Genomic DNA, 22,760 nt, shown 5'->3' with positions numbered 1-22,760 from the left:
GGTGGTGGTGATGGAGTAAGAAGTGATGACGGTGGTGGTGATGATACAGAAAGAAGTGATGATGATGGTGACGATGGAGTAGAAAGTTATGACAATGGTGATGATGAAGTAGAAAGTGATGACGGTGGTGATGACACAGTAGGAAGTGATGACAGTGGTGACGATGACACAGAAAAAAGTAACACAGAACTCAGTGAGGAAAGTGTTCCACCTGTTAACAGAGCAGAGGGTTTGTGTCTGGCAGGCAGCAGAGCGACTGGAGCCGCTGTTGGAGGCCTTGACCTTGGATACGGTCAGTCAGACCGTAACCATGGTAATAAGCTTGGACTGACCTTGCACCTGGTGAACATGCTGAGGGACCTGGGCTACACTGGGCTGACAGGTGTGGCCGAGACAGAGCACTCTGCCTCAACTTCACACCACGCTCACACCAGCCGTTCAGCACCAACAGGAGAAACAGACGATCCTAGAACAGGTGCATCCTCCTCTGCTTTCCAAGACTCTACAGAGTGGACAGCAAAAGAGGAAAGTCTTTGGACAGATGCTGCTGTCTCAGGTTGTCAGGAGGAAGACTGGACACAGGAGGAGGAAGAGGAGTTGGAAGAAGGAGGGCAGGGTGCAGAGGAATCACATGGCGCAGAAGTGGCGTCCATCACCAGTGACCACTGCTACGACTTGCTGGACGAAGCCCATGGTGTGTCTTCCGACCATGAGGAGGAAGACTACAACGCCCTCTTGTATGTCTGTTGTTTTTGTGTTTTTAATGTGTGTTTGATGGTGGAATTTTTTTCATGTGCGATGCTTGGTTGCTGATTGGGTTGATGAGACTCACATATTTAAAAGTATGCACACGTGTGCACAAACTCACACTCTCTCACATGCACACACACACGCACACGTACGTGCTTGGTTTATTATTGGATTGATGAGAAACGTTTGCATATACATGTACACGCTTGCACACACACTCGCACTCACACAGACACATATACATGCTCATGCATTCACACACTTGCAATCATACACACTGACATGGATTATGAGATCTTTAATGTGCACCTGTGATCTTCTATGTGCATATGCACAGGAAGATTCAGCACATGACTGACCTCAGATATTGGTGTGATGGTGTGGTAAGGTCATGTGTTTGGTAGGGTGGCGTTGAGGTGCAGACACTTTATCATATGATATGAGTGTCAGTGAATGAATTAATGAAGTAAGACATTAGTGTTCTTCATGGGCTGCAACTCCCATGTTCACTCATATGTATTAGTGGGATTTTACATGCATGACTGTTTTTACACTGCCATGTAGGCATCCATACTCTGTTTTTCAGGGGTACATCAGTGTTATGAACTGTGCAGGTTAATGAAGGCTCTAAGTGACGTGCACAAGATGGAGGGACACGAGAGCAGGGGGGTGGAACACCTGTCGGCGTCCTGGAAGGTGGATGCGAACTTTGAGGGGGAGACATGGGTCCGTGTGCATGAGGGGCTGCGCAGCGTTCTTAGTGGCTGGTCGTCCCTGTCCTCTGTGGACCTGGACTTCAGTGTGTACGGCAGTATGCCGTTGATCAGTTTTGGTAGGTGCTGTGTTGTTGGCTCTCTCTCTCTCTCTCACTCTCTCTCTATCTCTCTCTATCTCTCTCTCTCTCTCTCTCTGTGCTTGTTGTGGTGGGTGCTGTGTATGTGTGTGAGTATATGCTTATATGCAGAAATGCTGACTGTTATGATTTTGCCGTATTTCGTTATGCTCGATCTTTGTTTGTTCCGATGTTGCGCCATTGTCAAATTTGTTCCAACAGGTTCATTTTCGACTACATAGCATGGTCACATATGCTTTCCTGTCGTAACATTACCCGGATGCTCTAGACCTATTGATCACGAGGCCACAGCAGTCACTGCTAACCTTGGTCTCACATGATGATGCTCAGCTAATTGCGTGCGTGTTTACATTGAAACAGCATTTAGTAGACCAGTCAGCTTAATCATAGCAGTTACACCGTCTTGCAGGTAGGCCCAAGTGTATGTATGCCTTGTAGATAAAAATTAATGTATGTTTGCTGATGTGGCTTGAGAGTAAGAGTGTTTCAACCAAATTAAAAATGTTCCTAATTTCTCACTTTTAAGTTTAGCTCAGTTAATCTGATTGATTTTATGTGCAGTCTCACAGAGCTGTGTGGCAGAGAAGGATGATTTCCCCTTTGCTCTCCTGTGTGTGCAGACTACAGATTCTTGTTTGATGCACTGCTGGAACGGATCAAGGAGGGAACTCTGCACTCTGTGGCTCTGAAGTGTTCAAACACCATGGCTTGTTTGGAATGCATAAGCACCTTTCTCTGCAGAGTGCTGAAATTCCTCATTGGATTGGATCGTACCAGCCATGATGGAAAAACGTAAGAAAAAGAAAAAAAAAAGAGAAAAAATTTCTTCTTGTGTGTTTGTGAATTGCAACATTGACTCATTTGTTTAATGGGCTTTTACTTGTATATGATCGTTTTTAACCCCTATGTAGGCAGCCATATAGGCTGTATCAGTGTGATACTATGTAGGCAGCCATATAGGCTGTATCATGGTCAGGTCAGGTCATTAGATCTGCTACTGGTAACCTGTAATCCAGTACAACCTGTTCAGGGTCGGGTTGCCGGCGACTAAACCGGCACTCCCACTGCTCCCTTCCGGGACTGGTGAGGCGGGTGGCTAGACACCCTTATGGAGATCCATGAAAGGGCGTCGGCTCAGGAGAGCCACCGACGGCCATCTAGCTCCACTGTGCTGTGTGCATGCCACACGCAGTTGGCCCCCGGGGTGTGTCTACCCACGCATGCGAAGTCTGGATCCGGCAGAATCTGCGGAAGAAACCTATCGGTTCAACGGAGAGGAAGGCGGTTACAGCAACGCACTGTGGAGTGCAGAGAGCAAGATGAGACACCAAAAGGATATCTTGGTCATCCACTGCATCTGTGCTCATCCTCCAGTCGTCTCGACTTACTCTTGCCACTGGAAATTGGTGGACCTGGACGAGAGAGTGAGGTCGACGTTGCGCAACTCCTCTTCACTTTAAACAAACTCATCGCGCAAGTCATCAGTCATCCAAAATGACCTTTCATCCTTCATCATTTCATCACCCCCAAGTCCTGTGGCGACAGGCGAGCGACGAAACGACAGGTGTGGGTACACTGGCAGTCGCAGCCGCAGACCTGCACGCAGGCGGCTCAGGCTATAGGGTCGTTCTTCGTCGACAGGAGCAGCGATGGAGCTCGGCAGCCGTCTGAGCGTCTGAGCAGCCCTCTTTAGGAATGCACTGCTCACCTCCCTGGCATGAGGAAGGGGCTAGAAAAGGTGCCCTAAAAATTGCCTGCTCCATATCACCCTGGCCAGCATACCGCGGCTGGCGGGGACCCTACATCAGCGGTCGAAACAAAAAGAAAGAAAAGAAAAAAACAAGAATCATTCCTCTCACCATTGGTGCTTGGAACATAAGGACTCTCCTGGACAGAGATAACATGGACAGACCCCAAAGGAGAACGGCACTAGTTGCATCCGAACTCGCCAGATACAACATTGACATCGCAGCCTTGAGTGAGACTCGGCTTGCAGGCGAAGGCGAGCTCTGTGAACGGGGATCTGGTTACACCTTTTTCTGGAGTGGACGAGGAAGCGAAGAGCGACGTGAGGCTGGCGTTGGTTTTGCAGTAAAAACAGCACTTGTCAGCAAGCTAGCTGGAATCCCAAAGGGAGTCAACGATAGGCTTATGACCATGAAACTCCCACTGGCATCTGGCCAGAAGCACCTCACCATTGTCAGTGCCTACGCCCCAACCATGACCAACCCGGATGAAGTGAAGGCGAAGTTCTACGAGGACCTTCACTCTGTCATTGCTGCTATCCCTAAAGCAGACAAGCTCATCATTCTTGGGGACTTCAATGCTAGAGTTGGCTCTGACTACATCTCCTGGGATGGAGTGATTGGAAAGCACGGTGTGGGCCACTGCAACCCAAATGGATTGCTTTTGCTTCAGACTTGTGCAGAGCACGAACTGCTGATAACCAACACAGTTTTCTGCCTCCCTACCCGTAAAAGGACGTCATGGATGCACCCTCACTCAAAGCACTGGCATCTCATCGATTACGTCATCGTCAGGAAAAGGGATAGGCAAGATGTACGTGTAACAAAGACCATGTGCAGCGCCGAGTGTTGGACAGACCATCGCCTTGTAGTCTCGAAGCTGAATATTCGAATCCAGCCCAAGAGACGCCCCCAAGGCCAGAAGGCTCCAAAACGGCTCAACATCGCTAAGCTGAATTTCACCATCAAACAGTCCTTTGTGGGGCTGCTGGAAGATCGTCTGGAATCCGCCTCTCTGGACAACCAGAATGTGGAGTCTGACTGGAGGACCCTGCGTGAGCTGATCTATAGTACAGCTTCAGAGACCCTGGGACCCATGACCAGAAAGCACAAAGACTGGTTTGATGAAAACTGTGATGAAATCAAGCAGCTCCTGGATGAGAAACGCCGTCTGCATCAAGCCTACCTGAGCAACCCAAAGTCCACATCAAAAAAGGATGCGTACGATGCCATCCGCAGGACTGTTCAGCAAAAGTTACGCCAGATGCAGGATAAGTGGCTGAGTGACAAAGCTGATGAGATCCAGGGATATGCTGACAGGCACGATATGAAGAGGTTCTATGATGCCTTAAAAGAAGTCTACGGCCCCACATCCTCAGGATCATCCCCCCTCCTCAGTGCAGATGGGAATACCTTGATCACCGAGAAGGAGAAAATTCTCGAACGCTGGGCTGAGCACTTCAACAGTGTCTTAAATCGCCCTTCCTCCATAAATGATGAAGCCGTAGACCGTCTCCCACAAGTCCCCATCAACGAAGCACTGGACGATCCGCCAACACTTCTTGAGACCCAGAAAGCAATCCGTCTGCTATCCAGTGGCAAAGCACCTGGCTCAGACTCCATACCAGCAGAGGTCTACAAGGATGGAGGCACTGTGCTGACTGAGAAGCTCCATCAGCTGTACTCACTCATGTGGAAAGAAGAGACGATCCCCCAGGATTTCAAAGATGCATCTATCATTCACTTGTACAAGCGAAAGGGGAACCGGCAAGCCTGTGATAACCATCGGGGCATTTCCTTGCTCTCCATCACAGGCAAGATACTTGCCAGGATCCTACTAAACCGCCTCACAGCACACCTTGACCAAGGTCATTTGCCTGAGAGCCAATGTGGATTCCGGAAAGAGCGCGGAACCACCGACATGGTGTTTGCTGCAAGGCAGCTGCAAGAGAAATGTCAGGAGCAAAATGCTGATCTGTTCTCCACCTATGTCGACCTCACTAAGGCCTTCGACACCGTAAGTAGAGAGGGACTGTGGAAGATCATGGCCAAGTACGGATGCCCTCGGAAATTTATTTCCTTGGTCAGCCAATTCCATGAAGGCATGCAGGCTCGAGTCCAGAACAATGGCAAAACATCTGCTCCTTTTGCTGTCACAAATGGTGTCAAGCAAGGCTGCGTCCTGGCTCCAACGCTGTTCAGCCTCATGTTCTCTGCAGTGCTTACTGATGCCTTCAGAGATGGCGATGTTGGAATCGGCCTAAAGTACCGAACAGATGGCAAGTTGTTTAACCTCAGAAGGCTTCAAGCAAAAACGAAGGTCATGACAGACATCATCAGAGACTTTTTGTTTGCTGATGATTGTGCCCTCAACGCTGGATCTGAAGCTGACATGCAATTCAGCGTCGACAAGTTTGCCACTGCCACCAGGAACTTCGGCCTTACCATCAGCACGAGGAAAACTGAAGTTCTTCATCAGCCAGCCCCAGGGAAACCCTACGTTGAGCCCAACATCACAGTCAACGGTCAGAGACTCAGTGCGGTGGAGCGGTTCACATACCTTGGCAGCACACTGTCACGAAATGCGACCATCGACGATGAACTGAACGTCAGGATTGCAAGAGCAAGCTCAACTTTTGGCAGACTCAGTGCAAATGTCTGGAACAGAAGAGGCATTAGTCTTGAGACCAAGCTAAAGGTCTACAGAGCAGTAGTTCTCCCCACACTACTGTACACCTGCGAAACTTGGACAGTGTACCAACGACATGCCAAGAAGCTGAACCACTTCCACACAACATGCCTCAGAAAGCTACTGAACATCAAGTGGCAAGACAGGACCCCAGACACAGAGGTGCTCGCAAAAGCCACCCTTCCCAGCATCTTCACCATCCTGATGCAGTCCCAGCTTCGCTGGGCTGGACACGTGGCGCGCATGCCAGACCATCGGCTGCCCAAAAGGCTCTTCTATGGCGAGCTGCAACAAGGGAAGAGATCACACGGAGGTCAGAAGAAGCGCTTCAGAGATACTCTGAAAGTCTCTCTTAAAGCGTTTGATATCAACCCTGACTCCTGGGAGGAATCTGCAGTGGACCGTGACAAATGGCGCGCTGCTGTGCACAAAGGCGCCAAGTTGTGCGAGGCCAACAGGACTGCAGCAGCTGTTCAGAAGAGGCAGGCCAGAAAGTCACGGGCAAACAAGCTCCCTGACAATGATATGCCTGTCTTTGTCTGCCCCAACTGTCAGCGAACATTTCGTGCGCAGATTGGACTATTCAGCCATCTGCGCATTCACAGATAGATTCAAGAGCATCCTCCCCCCTACCCCACCACCACCCTCCCCCCATCCCCCAGCTGGATGACAACGATGGTCATCATCGATCTCGATGGACACACCACCATCAGTGTGATTGTGTTGTGACCTCCAAGTTGTGTGATGGAAATGGATTTCAAGAAAAGAATAGGAATCTAAAAGAAAAGTGTGGTGGAAGGTGGCAGAATGGTCAAGATGCTCACCTGCCAGTACAGTGTCTGTGAGGGTCTGGGTTCAATTCCCACTTTCACCCTTTCTTCCAAGTTTCACTGACAATATCAAACTGAGCATCCAGTCATTAGGTTGAGATGATAAAGTGAGGTCCTGCGTGCAGCACACACTTGGTGCACTGAAAAAGAACACACGGCAACAAAAGGGTTGTCCTCTGGCAAAATTCTGTAGGAGTCCTCTCTGACAGGAACACAAATCCATGCACTCCAGGCCTAAGTGAATTTGGTTATGCTGCTGGTCAGGCATCTGCGCAGCAGATAATAGTGTAACATATACGGATTTGACTGAATGCAGTGACGCCTCCTTGAGAAAATGAAATGGAAATGAAATTTTGAAAAAAGAGAAGGAATCAGATATTAGGGAGGGTTTGCAGCAGACCCACTTTTGTCTGAGTTTTGTGGGGATTCCCAGTCACTTTTAGTGAGAACCACATGCACATGCATTTTCTGATTTTTTTCTGGATCACCAAAGGGCTAAGTATTTTGTTGCAGAAATCGCTATTCTGATGAAACGATTTTGAACAATTTCGGTGACTATTTTTGCAACTTTACAAGAATTATTTGGTTTTATAATTACAATCATTATCGCTTTAGTCTTCTTTGTTTACTTTGAGCATAGTTCTTGTCACATCTCTGCCACTACATATTCCAACTGATCCATTTATAGACTATAGAAAAGTTGTCCGATCAGGCAGTGCAAACTCAAGAAAGCTAGTTACAGTGGTTGGCTGCTCATGACGTCATATGACCTACTTTTCACTTCGCAAGTGATAAACGTTCCACCACGAAAGTGAGCCTGCAAACCCTCCTATTGATCATACCTGTTGTGTACACTTGGGATGGGCAGCTACTAAGAACCTTGGCAAGAAAAATATTGTAACTCATCGAACACTGCGCCTTAGCATAGCTGTGGCATCAAAATTTGTTTCATTTAGAATGGTGTTCACATTCATACATATGCATAAACCGCAAGGAATGAGAACTAACTTTACAGTGTTTCTGGATATATCCACACATAGTTTGGAGGAAACACAGTGTGGGTACCTGCCGAGGTTGTGAACTTCCCAGGGTTGAATTGGTCGAAAGATTGATAAAATATTATTGTACATAATGTTAGATCATGTGCTGAAGTGCAGTCTGATCACTGTACATCAAGATAATGAACAAATCTTATTCAGTTCGAATCAGGTTATGTTAGTAAGTCCTGCCAGTGCTCTTTCTCTCACTATTTCTGGCTTGCCAACTGCCAATGCATAACACACAACTGCTAGCTGAAAAGCAAAATTTGGACGAAGGTGAGAGGTTGGGGATGGAATTGGAAGGTGGGATGAATGGTAGGGGAACTAGCATCATCTATCAGGCATCACCAGACAGGCCTTGACATGGAACCCCCAAGGAAGGGAATGAGAGACTGACCAAGAAACACCTTGTGAAAGGACCTCCAGGTAGACACTAAGAAGATGGACCTTACCAGGAGCCATAGATATATATATAGAGAGAGAGGCAAAGGCACAGGATAGGGGACTGTGGAGGTCTCTTGTTGACAACCTGTACCCCAGGAGGGGTGAAAGGCCTAAGTCAGTAAGCAAATACCCATGTAGTTACTTATACTAATTCATTCTCTCTCCCTCGTGCTGTTTGTCATTCTGTCACAGGGAATACAAGCCTCATACTGCCATTTCTTTCTGCTAATATAGAACACCCCCATTGTTCTCATTCTGTACTTCTTGTCTATGTATGTTTGTTCAGATATATATGAGTGTGTGTGTTTGTGTATCTATTTACCTGTTTTTGTAAACCCCATTCTGCTAGGCGCTGTATAGATTCACATTTTGATTGTTTACATGTGAGTTACACTGACGCTGTTCTGCACTACTTTTCAGCATCCAGCCACTGAAGCTCCTGAAGGTAGAATCGTGTGGTTTGCAAGCCTTTCCTATTCTTTTGCCAGACAGCGATGGAGACATCAGTGCCGACCAACCAGAAAAAGCTGATTGCACTGATTGCAGGTGGGTAGTGTGTATGTGTGGCAAGGTTTGCTAATTTCTTGACACAAACCATATATTTCTGGGTTGGGAATCAGCTTTGATTGCAGTTGGTATGCCAACCTTGAAGTTAGAGCAGAATGAAGATGCTCTGGCAAGACCATGACTGATCAGTTAATTTTTCCCAATGAAACTCTTTTTGAGAGGCTTGCATGGTTGCTTTTCCTAGCTCTTGTTTACACATTCAATACTCGACCAACTGGCCTACATGAAGGGAAAATTCTATGTCCCACTGAAAAAGAAAAATAGAATGTAGCCATCCCGCCCTATTGTTTGTTAGTTTTGTTGTTAACCATTGCTTCAGATGAAGGGTTACTCCTATTCAATCGTGAGTTTTTGTTAATGTTAAGCTGATCACAAATCATTGGCTTTTGTCGTAACTTGTTTTGTGTTAGTTTTGTGGTTCTGTCCAAGGACTGGCTTCCCGGGCGTGCAAGAGCTGGACCTGAAGGATGTGGTGTTTTTTGGAGTATGTGAACTGAGCCCAATTGCATATCTCATCAGGAACTGTGACGTCCTGAGTCGGATTTCACTGCAGGACTGTTCGCTGAAAAAAGACTGTGTTGACCTTCTGTTGCAGGCTTTGGATAGTCGAGGTGAGTTAGGACAGGGGTTTGTGGGTGTGGTGTGTTTGTCTGCTCATGTTTTGTGTGTGTGCCTGTGTTTTTGTGTGGGTGTTGGGTTACGCTGCTGGTCAGGCATCTGCTTGCTTGGCAGTTGTGGTGTAGCGTATATGGATTTGTCTGAGCGCAGTGACGCCTCCTTGAGCTACTGATGCTGATACTGCACATGTGTGTGTGTGTGCATGTGTGCACAAATACAGTACCTTATATTTTATTCTTGATGAAATCTGTTAATCGTGCTTGTGTGTTTGCCGTTAGTGTAATCACTTGAATTGCTGAATAGATGTATGTGTGCATGTTTAGATATGATCACCTTTTTGTTGTATTTCTCAGTCTGAAATGTTCATGGCCCAAACTCACACATTTACTCAAATCAGGCATGAGATTTTTCCGACTGTACTTGGATTTCTGTCTGAAAATTGGCTCCAGAGGCCATTCTGTTGAGAAAATCGAAGTGAGGGTCGGGGGGGGGGGGGGTTCCTACCGAACGCTGCACTATTGTTGTCTGACCGATTGACAAGACTGACCCACAGCATTTGGCAAAATGTCCCATGTTTGGATAAGCAAACCAATTGAGAAAAAGTGTTCTGTTGCTCCTCTGTCATCATTCAGCTTATCCAAATTCAGTCGCGATTACACAACTTCCGCTCGCAGGCTTCACAACTTGGAAAGATACCTGATTTCGTCGATCATCTTCAATCGTGGACAAAATGAGAAAGCTCACAAAGGATAATTAGATTTTTGTAGCAGAGGTTGATAAAGTAATGAAAAATAAGTGGAACTGGGCCTGGCAAGATGAGACCGTGAAAACAGAAGTGAAGAACAAAAAATAACTTATACGGGTAGGTGACGCCATTCACAAAATTGACGCTGCTGGCCAAGTGCGATTTGTGTCAGATTGTATGCGTGCAACTCGGATATCTGATATCAGATTTACATCAAAAATGGACCGTCCATTTTCTGAAGAAAAAAAAAGGAAAGCTCATGCTGTTTCGAAAGCGTCGTTTGTTGACCCCTTGAGAGGTGATCCAGTGACTTGTCAGAGCACCAAAATCAAAGTCAAAAGGTTTCCTAATGGTTGATTGAAGTCAAAATGCCGATAACAGAAGGCGATCCCTACATGGCACACATTGATATCACTGTGGAAAGCAAAGTACACACACATGCACGCGTGCACATGCACACACTTGTGGGCGATCACACACACACACATACACAAACACACAGACATGCGAGCATGCGCACACGCACGCACAAACGTGCAGGCCCGCACAGATACACGTTAATGCTGTTGCACACGATCTCCATCCCTGTCAAACACCTAGGGCCATAGGTGCATCTGCTTGAGCCTCTGTTCATTCAACAAAAGCTGCAAATGTTTGCCACATTATGCACAGTAAATTTGTTCCGATTGAAACAAAAACTCTGTAGCAATTGACATCCTGCTTTTTCTGACAGCAGACAGTTCATGGCAAGTCAGTGTATTTAGATCTGAGATCTATAGCCAGATTACCAAGGTACACACGCATGCACAGGCACAGAGCTGAATTGAATGCGGATGCATGCACATACACACACACACACACACACACACACACACACACACACATTCACACTCTTACTTTGAAAAAAAATCACATGAATGCACAATCGTATACACATACTCTGTTTTGTATTTTCTTTCTCTCTCCTTCACACTCGCACATGTGCACACATATGAGCGCTCACACAATCACACAGAGCTTAATGATACGCACATGCACGTGCGCGCGCACGCACACTCTTTTCTCGCGTACACACAAGCATGCGCGCGCACACTTGTAAATAAAGTAATGCACACTTACAAACTTGCACTTTTTCCTCCCACCTACCCCCTTTCTCTCAGTCTCTTTGTCTACCCCTCTATCCCTCTTTCTGTTTGTCTCTCTCTCTCTCTTTCTTTCTCCCTCACACTCAGAGTTTAGTTGAACACACACACATGCACAGTCCAGGCTGGGAAACTCTCAGCAGATCTGCTATTTTCAGCGGAAATGCAGTTGATCTCAGAGGGGAAAATATCACTCCCCAACCCCTCACGCACCCTCCTGTGGACTTCACTTTCATTTTTTGCTGAGGTTCCTCTCCCCTCCCTCTGAGTCTCCCACCAGTGGTGAGGGGGGGGGGGAATAAAACCACTGTCAATGACTGTGGCAGCTTTGGCATTGAGCCAGGACACAGACCACTGGTTCTAGCTAAGAATCCCTGACTGCTGAATGATATAACCAGTCACATACCTGCCCCCTCCTCCCTCCAGTCATTCCCCTTCCCCATTTCCTTCCTCAACCAACACACATGCCTGTCAGTGACAGAGATGACAGCTGTAGAGACCAGATGGTCAGTTATATTGGTACAGTGCAAACTTGTGTGCAAAGTATATTTTCCTTGAAAACACCACACACACACACACACACACACACACACACACACACACACACACAGGAGATGCCCCCAAACCTCTTAAAAAACATTTTTCGATTTCAGCCACGGGGCTTTGCCCCCTGGACCCCAGCAAGGGCCTCAGGCAATCCTTGGACACCAGCCGATTTTCAGAGGAAACTCTTCTGGACAATTCCCCAGCCTCGGACACACACACACACACACACACTGACAAAGGTTAAAACACACAGAGTTGCAGTTCACATACATGCAAACATACAAACTTTTACTCTTTCTTCCCATGCCCCCCCCCCTCCCTCCTTCTCAGTGTCTGTTCATCTGTCTCTCTTGCTCTGTCTGTCTCTCTCTCTCTTTCTCACACATACACACAGAGAGTTGCACTGAAAACACACACACACACACACACACACACACACACACACACACACACTCATGAGACAAAATTTGAAAATCATGTACCCAAGGCTGATTTTTACAGGTTTGAAAGCAAAAACACTTCAGTTTAGGAAGAATTTGACTGATTTTTGTCTCCTATGGGTTGGAATACCTAAGAGGCATTGGTGGCCCTCAAGTGCAGATTTTATAGTTTGAAATTGAGAAAAACCTTCAGCTTCAGGGGTCTTCGCCCCCAGACCCCCACCAGGGCATTGCCCCATGGACCCCCACTGGGGGCCTTCTGCGGCTCCAAGGCCCCCACCTTTAGACTCCATCACAATTTCCCAATCTCATGCCTGCAAATGTATAAGTGGACTTTTACGCACATGACTTTTTACCCATATATGTAGACAAACATACATGTTTTGGGTGGTGTGCATGCAGGGTATGTTATTTCCATTACCCATCAAACACTGATACACATTATTGAATCTTTGATGTGTGCATTTGATCCTGTGCATGAATCAGGGAGTTCAGGCACTAGCAGGTCTGCTGAAAGCAAAGCAAGCAGTATGCAGAAATTTCAGTTTTCATCCATGGAGGACTCATCTGATGCATTGTCCCAGCACCCTTAACATTGACTTAAGTAATCCTGCACAGTTTAACAACTTATGTTTCTTCTCTTTTTGTTCTTTTTTTTTTTTTTGTTAATGACGTATTTGACACTTGTACTTCCAAAAAGCATAAATGACACTTCTTCTTTTTTTCTTTTTCTTTTTTTTTTTTTTTTTTGGTTCTTTTTGTTGTTGTTGCTTCCCCATAACTCCCATGCTGCTCATTAAGAGTCTGCCATATACAGCCACAACCCAGTCAATCTGCTGCCGCCTCAGCGCTGGCAGTCTACAGGGAACAAAGGATGTTAGTTCACCTGCATGCCACACACCAGAGGTGACCCTGCACTGCTGCTAAGAGTCAGCTTCGGTGGTTTTCAGTGATTTCTGTTCTGACAGCAATCACATAATTGACTGTTTTCCCTTTCCAGTGCACTCTTCACTGACGTGCATCAACCTGCAAAACAGCCTGCGCCATGTGACGAGTGAGCAGTGGGAGACACTGTGTCACATTGTGGGCACCTCTCCCTCACTGAGGTTTCTGTCACTGGCTAGGTGTGGACTGTCTGGAGAACAGAGTGAGTCATGACTGTCGTTTTTGGTCTTTTTTGTTGTTGTTGTTGTTGCTATAAATGGTGTTTTATTTCCAGCATTCACATGCATTCTCCCTCTTGTTTCTGGTCAGTCCTGTGTCATGACAGCATAACAATTGGTGTAGAGTCATATTGTGTTATTCAACGCAACAAATGAACAAAGCGTAAATAACAAGAGAGGCAAGGCCTTCAAGACTCACTTGTGATACACTTTTTAAAAAATTTAATCGTTAAAATGTGTTCTGTATTTGTTATTATAAAGCTTCGCGCTTAAAAAAAAAAAGCCCTGTACACTGAGGGTAAAACACACAAGCTTTTTATGTATTGAGTATAATTTCAAAATGTAATGTTTAAGATGAGAAAGATCAGTGTAAAGCAAATTAACTCCCCTAGCATTAATTACAGAGTATTTTCCCTTTTTTACTATCTGCACCAAAACGTTTGCAAAATAAATAAAACTTCCATGCTTAGCAAAAGAAGTTCCTGTTTGAACAAAAAATGATAATAATGACTGCTCTTGTTGTTGTGTCAGAATATCAGATCAAAGTGCCAAGTTTAGAGAATACAAAAAATATAAATATAACAGTAAATGCAGTTTGCATATAATTTGGCTTCATGTTTTTTTGTGTTTTTTTGTGCCCATCCCAGAGGTGCAATATTGTTTTAAACAAGATGACTGGAAAGAACTGAATTTTTCCTATTTTTATGCTTAATTTGGTGTCAACTGACAAAGTATTTGCAGAGAAAATGTCAATGTTAAAGTTTACCACGGACACACAGACACACACACACACACACACACACACACACAGACAACCAAACACCGGGTTTAAACATAGACTCACTTTGTTTACACAAGTGAGTCAAAAATGCTCACACTCTTAAATGAGATATTTTTTCAATCATCAGAATTTAATTTTCCATGAATAAATGTTTGTTTGACAGTGTGAATTTTGTGCACTGCGTGAAATCAGAATGGGTAGGAAGACTTTTGTGTTGAACAAATTTTCCTTACTGGCATTTTGGCAGTTGCTTTGTCCTTTAGTTTTCATCCCCCTGTAATCAAACAGCCCATGTATCCTGGCTGCAAACTTTTCAGTATTAGAAAAATCATTTGATTACTGGTGCTGTAGTGTGACCCACTGGTGCAGACATCAGCAGGGGTCTGATTACTTAAAAAATCAGTCACTCCTACCCATTGAAAGAATGTTACAGAAAAAAAGGAAGTTTGGTTGATATGTTCAGAACTTGACATTGGTCTTTATGTCAAATGCTGATGGTGTGTGTGATGGTTTGTGTGTGTGTGTGTGTGTGTGTGTGTGTGTGTGTGTGTGCTTCCACTCAGTGATGATTGTGTATGTGATGGTGTGTGTGTGTGTGATGGTGTGTGTTGTGTGTGCTTCCACTCGGTGATGATTGTGTGTGTGTGTGTGTGCGTGCGTGCGTGCTTCCACTCGGTGATGATTCTGTGAATTAGTTGACACCCCACCATAACAGTGCCCCAGTGGTTTATACTGTAACATATCAGCATATGCTAACATTGATGCAGTTTTTTTTCTTTATTTCATACAACCTTTGCATACCATTTTTCTTTGCTGCTTTATATTGTAGCTCTCTTTGATGATGATGTTGTTTCTTTTTATAGTAACCGATGCTGCATTTGTGAATGCTGTCAAGCTTCATAGAACCAGAAGGCAATTGACGCTGAATCTCTCTTCAAATGATTTTGGTCAGTGCATCTTATTGATGTGTAAGAGAGAGAGGAGTGTGTTTGGATGGATGGGTCTGTATTTCTCAGTGCTTGTGTATGTGCGTGTGTGTTCACTGTTGGTGGGTGGATGGGTGTAGCTATATCTGGGTGGATGAATTTGTGTGTGCATGCATGTGTGTGTGTGTGAGTGATAAAACGAAGAAAATGTTTGTCTCAAATTCTGTGGTCCTTCAGAAGCTGCTGTCATAGTCACCACAGTTTGTTTCACCACTCCACTTCCCTGCATTTAGCTTTTGCCAGAGTGTTTGGTGTTGTAAATTAATGGGGACTTTTGTTTACCTCTTCACTACTGCTGACAAGTATGTTCGTCAATGAAGGCTGCATTCTCACTACATTGAAATAAAACGGAGCCATCATTTTCTTTGTCTTTTGATTTTGTTTGGAAAGTAAAGTAAGATGCAGCAAGCAGCAGGCAAAAATAAAAGAAAGAAAAAAAAATATATATTATAGACTTTTAACTTTGACATTGGGCGTGTTGTGCAGGAGACAGCATATGGGACTTCATAGCCGCGGCTGTGTGCCCAAGATCCTCTCTGAAGGGACTGCACTTCAAGTAAGTGAACCCCACCAGTCTGTCACCTTGGTATATGCCCACAAACATGCAGGATTCCACAGTCAGGAAAAGCCTTGGGGGTGGGGGGGGTTGACCTTCAGGGTCTGGAAAAATGTTGGACTTTTTTTTTTTTTTTTTTTTGTTTTTTTTCTTTTTTTTGTGTGTGTGAAAACTGAACGTCAGTAGCAGGATATCCACTGATATCTTTCATCTGCAGTGTAGCAAATAAATTTAGGACTCATTTGGGTGTTTTTTTGTCAGGTGTGGAAAAGTTTTAACCTTGTCTGGACAAAGTTTGGAATTTTGTTTTGCTGACAACTGTGGGAACCCTTTATGTAACACATTAGTCAGAAAAGCACACGCACATGCACAGTTCATGCAAACATACCCATGCACGATCATAAAGCTGTCCCTGGGACAAGTCATACACATCACCACAGTCTTCCTCTTCATTCAAGGGCTGCAACTTCCACGTTCACTTGTATACACAAGTGGGCTTTTACCTGTATGACCATTTTTACCCCTGCCATGTAGGCAGCCTCCCTCCATTTTCGGTGGGATCACTGTGCCCTCCTGTTACATGTAACAGGGTTTGTTCAGGGATACAATGATACACACAGGATGCATACAGGTTTTGTAACTATAGAATGGAGGTGTCGTTGTTGGGTTGTTGTTTTTTTGGGTGGGTGGGGTGGGGGGTTGTATTTAAAAAATTACGTACATTTTTTGTCATTAAAGATCTTGTAAACAAATGCCCTCGATATGTAAAAGTATTAAGTCTGGCTCTCTTTTATGATACAAAATACATTGGTTCTGTCGGTGATTAATACACAGAGGCGGTAATATGCTCAGCCAGGATTTGAATTTAAAAGTGAAATGATTGTTCCAATGAAAAAATATATGTATAGATACCAACCTAAACAATTTTTCCCACAGAAATCATGTTTCTCATAAGTGAAGTCTATGATGATTCATTCAAGGGGCAGAAGCTGGCACTAAGAATTTTGTATGTTTCATCTTGGTTCCTGGAGCGATTGCTTCCAATCTTTTGTGTTATTTATGACTTGTTTAAAAAGTTTTATAGACATTTTATAAATCAAAACATGCATGAACCCTGCTTTTTTGTTTGTTTGTTTGTTTCATTCATGGGCTGCAACTCCAACATGCACTCATAAACATGTATGAGTGGGGTTTATCATATATGACCATTTTTACCCCCACCATGTAGGCAACCATACTCCGGTTTTAGGGATGTTCCGGGTATGTTCTTGTTTCCATAGCCCACCAAACACTGACATGGATCTTTAACATGCATATTTGATCTTCTGCATGTGTATATGTACGGAGGAGGTTCAGGCACTAGCAGGTCTGAACAAATATTGACCAGAGAGATTGAAAAAATCTCCACCCTTTACCCACCAGGTGTGCCAAGACTGGGGATCTAACCCAGGAAACAGGTGTGAATCCAGCGCTTTAACCATTTGACCACTGCTCCCATTGTGTGCAGGCTGTCAGGTGGCAGTGAGGCCAGGGGATTTGAGGTGTTGAAAGACATGGTGGACCAGCATGCCGACCACCTCCCCTTGTTGAAAGTCGGCTCTGCGACCTCTACGAGCAGCCCCCTCTTTTACCAGGTTTCCGGCCTTCTGAAGCAGATCGCAGAGGACTGGGTGTTTACAATGGACTTGTACAGCGAGTTTATGGCCATGATGTGAAGAGCTTTTGTTGGCCTGTGGCATGTTGTTTTTGAACAAAGTATCAGTCTGTGTAATTGTCCTGTGTTACAGGGTGTGTGTGTGTGTATGTCTTTGGTAAAACTTTCAACAAATCCAGGAGGGAAAAATTCGTAACTTCGTTTTAAGAGCATGTGTTTTGACAGGTTTTGACAGTTGATGGCCATTTGTTTGTTTGTGCTGAAGACACAGGTCATTGAGAAGAGAGGTTTGAGCAGGCTTGGATATTACTGTCAGTGACTTCAAACTGACTTGAGTCATGGAGAAGATGATGACATCAGGTTAGAAGTGTTTGTAATGGGAGAACATGGCAGATCCGCTGATAGTAATTTTGTCAAAGGAACTTGACTAGACTTGATGTGATTATCATGTGTATTACATCCCAAAATGTGTTCTGCGATTTAATGATTTAACAAAGTTGGAAAGTTGTGATGAAATAGGGAGAGTTTGAAACTTTGGGACATCTATGATATGATCCTAAAACAGAAATGCTGATTAATGTGATTTGTTTAATACAGATTAGCTCCCTTTCCAGCATGCATCTTTCGGTTCAACAAACACTTGTTTCAGATGGTGAGCAAAAATATATGCATCATTTGGCCGTGAGCTACACATATTAGTATTGGTTGGCCACCCTCATCCCTAATCCTCCACCACCACCATACACACACACCTCACCACCTGCATTTTCAGTTTCATTCTTGTATGTTTACAAATCAGCACTGCTGCAGGAATCTCACATGAGCCATGAAGACTGTGCCTCTTGTTTGTTTATGTTGTGACGTCCAGACCTTGTGAGGAAAACAGTGGGTGGAAGAGAACGGTGCCATATACAAGGTGGTAGGGGTTTCAAATTGCAATTATTACTTATACCAGTATTTCATCACATATTCACCCGGTGAGCAAAGGACATAATACATGCTATTGCCTGTTATGTGTATTGGTAATTCTGTCTGTCTGTTTCATGAAGATGTTAACATTGTTCAAGTAATTTGGCATACTTGGTGATTAATGTATGTGTGTGTTGGAATGCAGATTGATTTGTTCGGATGTGAACTTGATCATTCATTTTGAGTTTATAGAAAGCCATTTTGATTCTAGCTTTCTGCGTCCATGGGTTGCACCTGCCATGTTCAGTTTAATGTACAAGTTGGCTTTTGCTTATATGACCAATTTTACCCCACTGTTTAAGCAAACACTCTTTTCAGAAATATGCATGATGGTGATGTTCATGTTTTTATCACCCATGGAACACTGTTATGGATTACAGAATCTTTGACATGTGTATTTGATCTTCCAAAAATTCTTTTAACCTTTTAAGATCTATACATACAGAGGATGAAGGCATTAGCACTAGCAGGTCTGCACATTTTGACCTGGGAGAGCACAAAATTAATTTTCTTTTTCCCACCCTTAAACCAGCAGGTGCTGATACCTGATTCAAACACAGGATTGTTAGATTGAAAGATCATTGCCGTAACCTTTCAGCTGTTATGCCTGTGACCGTTGGCATGAGAGAGAGGGAGGGCAGGGGGGAAGGTGCGGGGGTTGGGGGGGTGTTGGGGCATATGTGCATAGATATGCAGGTGTGTGTTTGAATTTGGGCGTTCGTTTGGTATTTTATTCTCAGTTCACGCACAGTATTAAGGTTGATGATTGACAACTGAAATTTGTTGAACAGTGTGTTCCTGTATATCATGCATGTTTTATGTACATGTATGGATATGATGTTTGTTGTTATCATACATGACTGGTGCATACATGTACTTTGATTATCTACGGGTAATGTTGATTGTGTTGATCAGTTACGGGTAATGCGGAACTGACCGCACTGGTTCTGGCGGTAAAAATGGTTCTCTCTTCGAAACAAAAGAGATTCATGATCTTTTCCGACTCCTTGTCAGCCCTGGAGGCGATCGCCTGCAGGAATATCACTCATCCCAAACTGCTGGAATTTTTATGAAGCTTTTACTCTCGCAACGAAGAAAGGATACGAGGTTGTGTTGGCCTGGTTTCCCGGACATGTTGGCATTCGTGGTAACGAAAGGGCGGACCTGCTGGCCAGGAACGCTGTAAAGAAAGTATTATCCAGATCCTTTGTACCATACACAGACATGAAGCGGAAGGTGAACACTTACGTTAAGGATCTTTGGCAAGAGGAGTGGAACACCCAGACGGACAAAAAGCTCTTCCAGATCCGTCCAGACCTAAAAGAGACCCTCCCTTCGGGGGTGAAGAACAGAAAGGAGGAGTCTGTGCTGTGCAGACTGCGTGCGGGGCACTTTTTTTTTTTTACTCATTCTTACTTGTTGAAGTGGGAAGAGGCCCCTCAATGTATTCCCTGTGATGAGCCTCTCACCGTGAAACACGTGCTCCTTGACTGTTGGGATCTGCATGACGTTAGACACAGACATTACACGGCGGTTTCTTTGAAGACTTTGTTTCGTGATGTCCCTCCGTGGGCGCTGATGGACTTCTTAAAAGAAGTGAACATTTTTAACCAGATTTGAAGGTTTTAAACTATGGAAGTTTTTTTTTTAACTTTGGAGTGGAAAGTTTGAAGTGGTGACTCGTTTTAATTGTTTGTTTTTTTATCCTTGTAGTAGTTATTAATGCGGCGATAGCCTTGAGATGGCCTTTGTGGTCGGCGAGGCTCAAAGCACCATAATTTCATTTCATTTCAGCTACGAATACTGGTTTAAAGTTACGGGTAATGCTGACCATGTTGATTATCTACAGGTAATGCTGACTGTGTTGATCAGCTACGAGTACTGCTGACTGTGGTGTGTGTGTGTGTATCAGGAGCACTCGGGTTTCCTGAACACTGAATAAACATGAATCATGAAAAAAGTTTTGAGTTTTTAATTTGGTTTAAAGTGTCTTTACTTGTTCAACAGTACACATGATCACAATGCAGACAAAGACAAAGGAGCATCAACAAGTATCAGTATCAGTGGCTCAAGGAGGCATCAATGAGTTTGGACAAATCCATATACACTACACCACATCTGCCAAGCAGATGCCTGACCAGCAGAGTAACCCAACACACTTAGTCAGGCCTTGAGAGAAAAAAAAAGAAGTAAATGAATATTTAGATTTGGAAAACAAAACAAAAAAGATTATGATAATACCACTAATAATAATAATGAATGAATAAAACATGAAATAAAGACAATAATGATAATCAAATAAATGTAGAACATGACACACATACCCACACGCATGCGTAACAGATATGCAACAAACATGCAGTTTCACAGATATGAAAGCACAAACAAATGCACATAAACATACATGAGCTCCAAAACACACACACCATCTCCCAAATTACCCTGCACCCCCCTCTTCCCCACTCATTCCGAGGCTATGTATCGCAACTTCCATGGCATACACTCACACACACACACACACTAGCGCGCAGACACATACACACATGCACACACTCATACAAGCACACGCACAAAAAAATTTATATACCCACTCGCACGTTCCAATATTCCGTTGCTCCCACAATACAGACATGCATACATAAACACACCTCATTCTCACCACACACACACACACGGACTTGCACAGAGCTCTCCTTACACTTTCACACTTGTGCACACACACACAGATGTGGACACGCACACACACAGGCTGCCACTGACTGGCTGCAAGAAGGGTGGGTTGAAATCTCTGATGCCAGGAACTCAGTCTGTTGTATTTGGAAAAGCCCAGCGAGTCTGTTCAGTTTGGAAGAAATTTGCACAATGTTCGTTTGGAAATGATGCCAATATTCATTTGATTCACAAAGCAACGTGCTCTACCATTAATGCTAGACTTACGGCCACACCCTGTCTCTATCTTTCTTTCAGGCGATCAATGGTGTAATGGCCTTGTACCTGCTCCTTTTGGTATTCTTTGACTTTTCTGAGGATTTCCGATTTTCCTAGATGTAGGCCGCTTGTTGTGTTGCCAGCAAGTCAGTCAGCTCGCTCATTTCCCACAACACCTGCATGTCCCAGGCAGCATGACCATGTAAGTTTTTTAATCTGAAAGTTGAGCATTTTGCCTCATGTCACTCTGGACTTCCCATTCCACTTTAAATTTTTTGTATGAGCTTCATTGAGTCTGTTAGAATCATGGCATGTTGGTTTCCAGGCATATGGATCAATGATAGCCACTGGAGAGCCTGTGTCACAGCTTCTACTTCCATCGTTAGGCTGGAGGTTGTGATTTTGTAGGCAGCATTCTCTTCCCTAATTGTTTTTCTATTTTGTTTTGCAGTGAATCCTCAAACAGATTGGTCTTTTGTGACTGAGCCATCTGTGAAAATGATGATGCCCTCTTCTTTACTGTTTTCTTCTATGAGTAGCTTCATTTCTGCATCAGTTTTGCCCTCTCACCATTCCTGACAATATCTTCCTAGAGTGGGTGAAATGGCTGTGTTGAATAGATGATTGAGGTTTTCGGAATTTTCCTCCCATTCTTTTGTTTCTTTCAGATCTTATAGTCAGCATACTAGCTGGATTGTGTCTTCTGCTTGCCTCATCCATGATCTTCCTCGTCCTTGGTGGCTGCCTTTTGGTTCCTTGACTGCATCATGCAGTGGGTTTTGAGGGTTTTCTAATGCTCTGAAGTAGGTCTGAACCTGTGAACCTGTTCTGACTTGTTTCTGGCCTGCATTGAAGGAAGGTAAAGCAGGTATCGCATGGTTTCCGTAGGTGTGTCTTTTGTTGTTCTAAGGATCAGCCTCATAGCTTCATTTTGAACTCTTTCTAATTTTAGGAGGCTGCTTTAAGACCGTGCTGTTTGCCCAAGTCCATGGTCAATCACACAGAGAGCGAGTGATTGATATAGGAGGAAGAGGTGGTGTTGTTTGATTCTTTTGGTTGCCACTGCCTTTAAGACTGGAAGACCCTTTTCGTATTTGAGAACAGTATTTTCTGAATGTGTTCTGAAGGTCAGCATCCTGTCAAACTGTATTCCTATGTAGCATAGGCATTCGGTTTTCTTGATCTGAATTCCGTTGAATGACACAGGTGGTGGTGATTTGATCACAGTTTTGTTGTTGAGGGTGCACAGCAACATTTGGGCTTTCGCTGGAGTGATGAAAGATCCTGTGCACGATTGAGCGATATTGTTCAGTT

The 22,760-nt window shown here is 44.4% G+C and overlaps 1 protein-coding gene across 1 annotated transcript in view; it reads left to right on the top strand.

The window, feature by feature from the left end:
* Positions 1-20,648, top strand: part of LOC143279871 (uncharacterized) — a 32,735-nt gene extending 12,087 nt beyond the window's left edge. Inside the window, exons 7-15 of the mRNA XM_076584155.1 lie at positions 245-737; positions 1,365-1,582; positions 2,224-2,395; positions 8,772-8,897; positions 9,348-9,529; positions 13,410-13,556; positions 15,217-15,300; positions 15,826-15,895; positions 17,403-20,648. Of these exons, the coding sequence (XP_076440270.1) occupies positions 245-737; positions 1,365-1,582; positions 2,224-2,395; positions 8,772-8,897; positions 9,348-9,529; positions 13,410-13,556; positions 15,217-15,300; positions 15,826-15,895; positions 17,403-17,610 (1,700 nt within the window). The 3' untranslated portion in view covers positions 17,611-20,648. The remainder of the gene's footprint in view (positions 1-244; positions 738-1,364; positions 1,583-2,223; positions 2,396-8,771; positions 8,898-9,347; positions 9,530-13,409; positions 13,557-15,216; positions 15,301-15,825; positions 15,896-17,402) is intronic.
* Positions 20,649-22,760: the final 2,112 nt, after the last annotated feature.

Source organism: Babylonia areolata, chromosome 3 (assembly GCF_041734735.1).
Source record: "Babylonia areolata isolate BAREFJ2019XMU chromosome 3, ASM4173473v1, whole genome shotgun sequence".
Lineage (NCBI taxonomy): Eukaryota > Metazoa > Mollusca > Gastropoda > Neogastropoda > Buccinidae > Babylonia > Babylonia areolata.
This window is presented reverse-complemented; position numbering and strand designations above follow the sequence as displayed.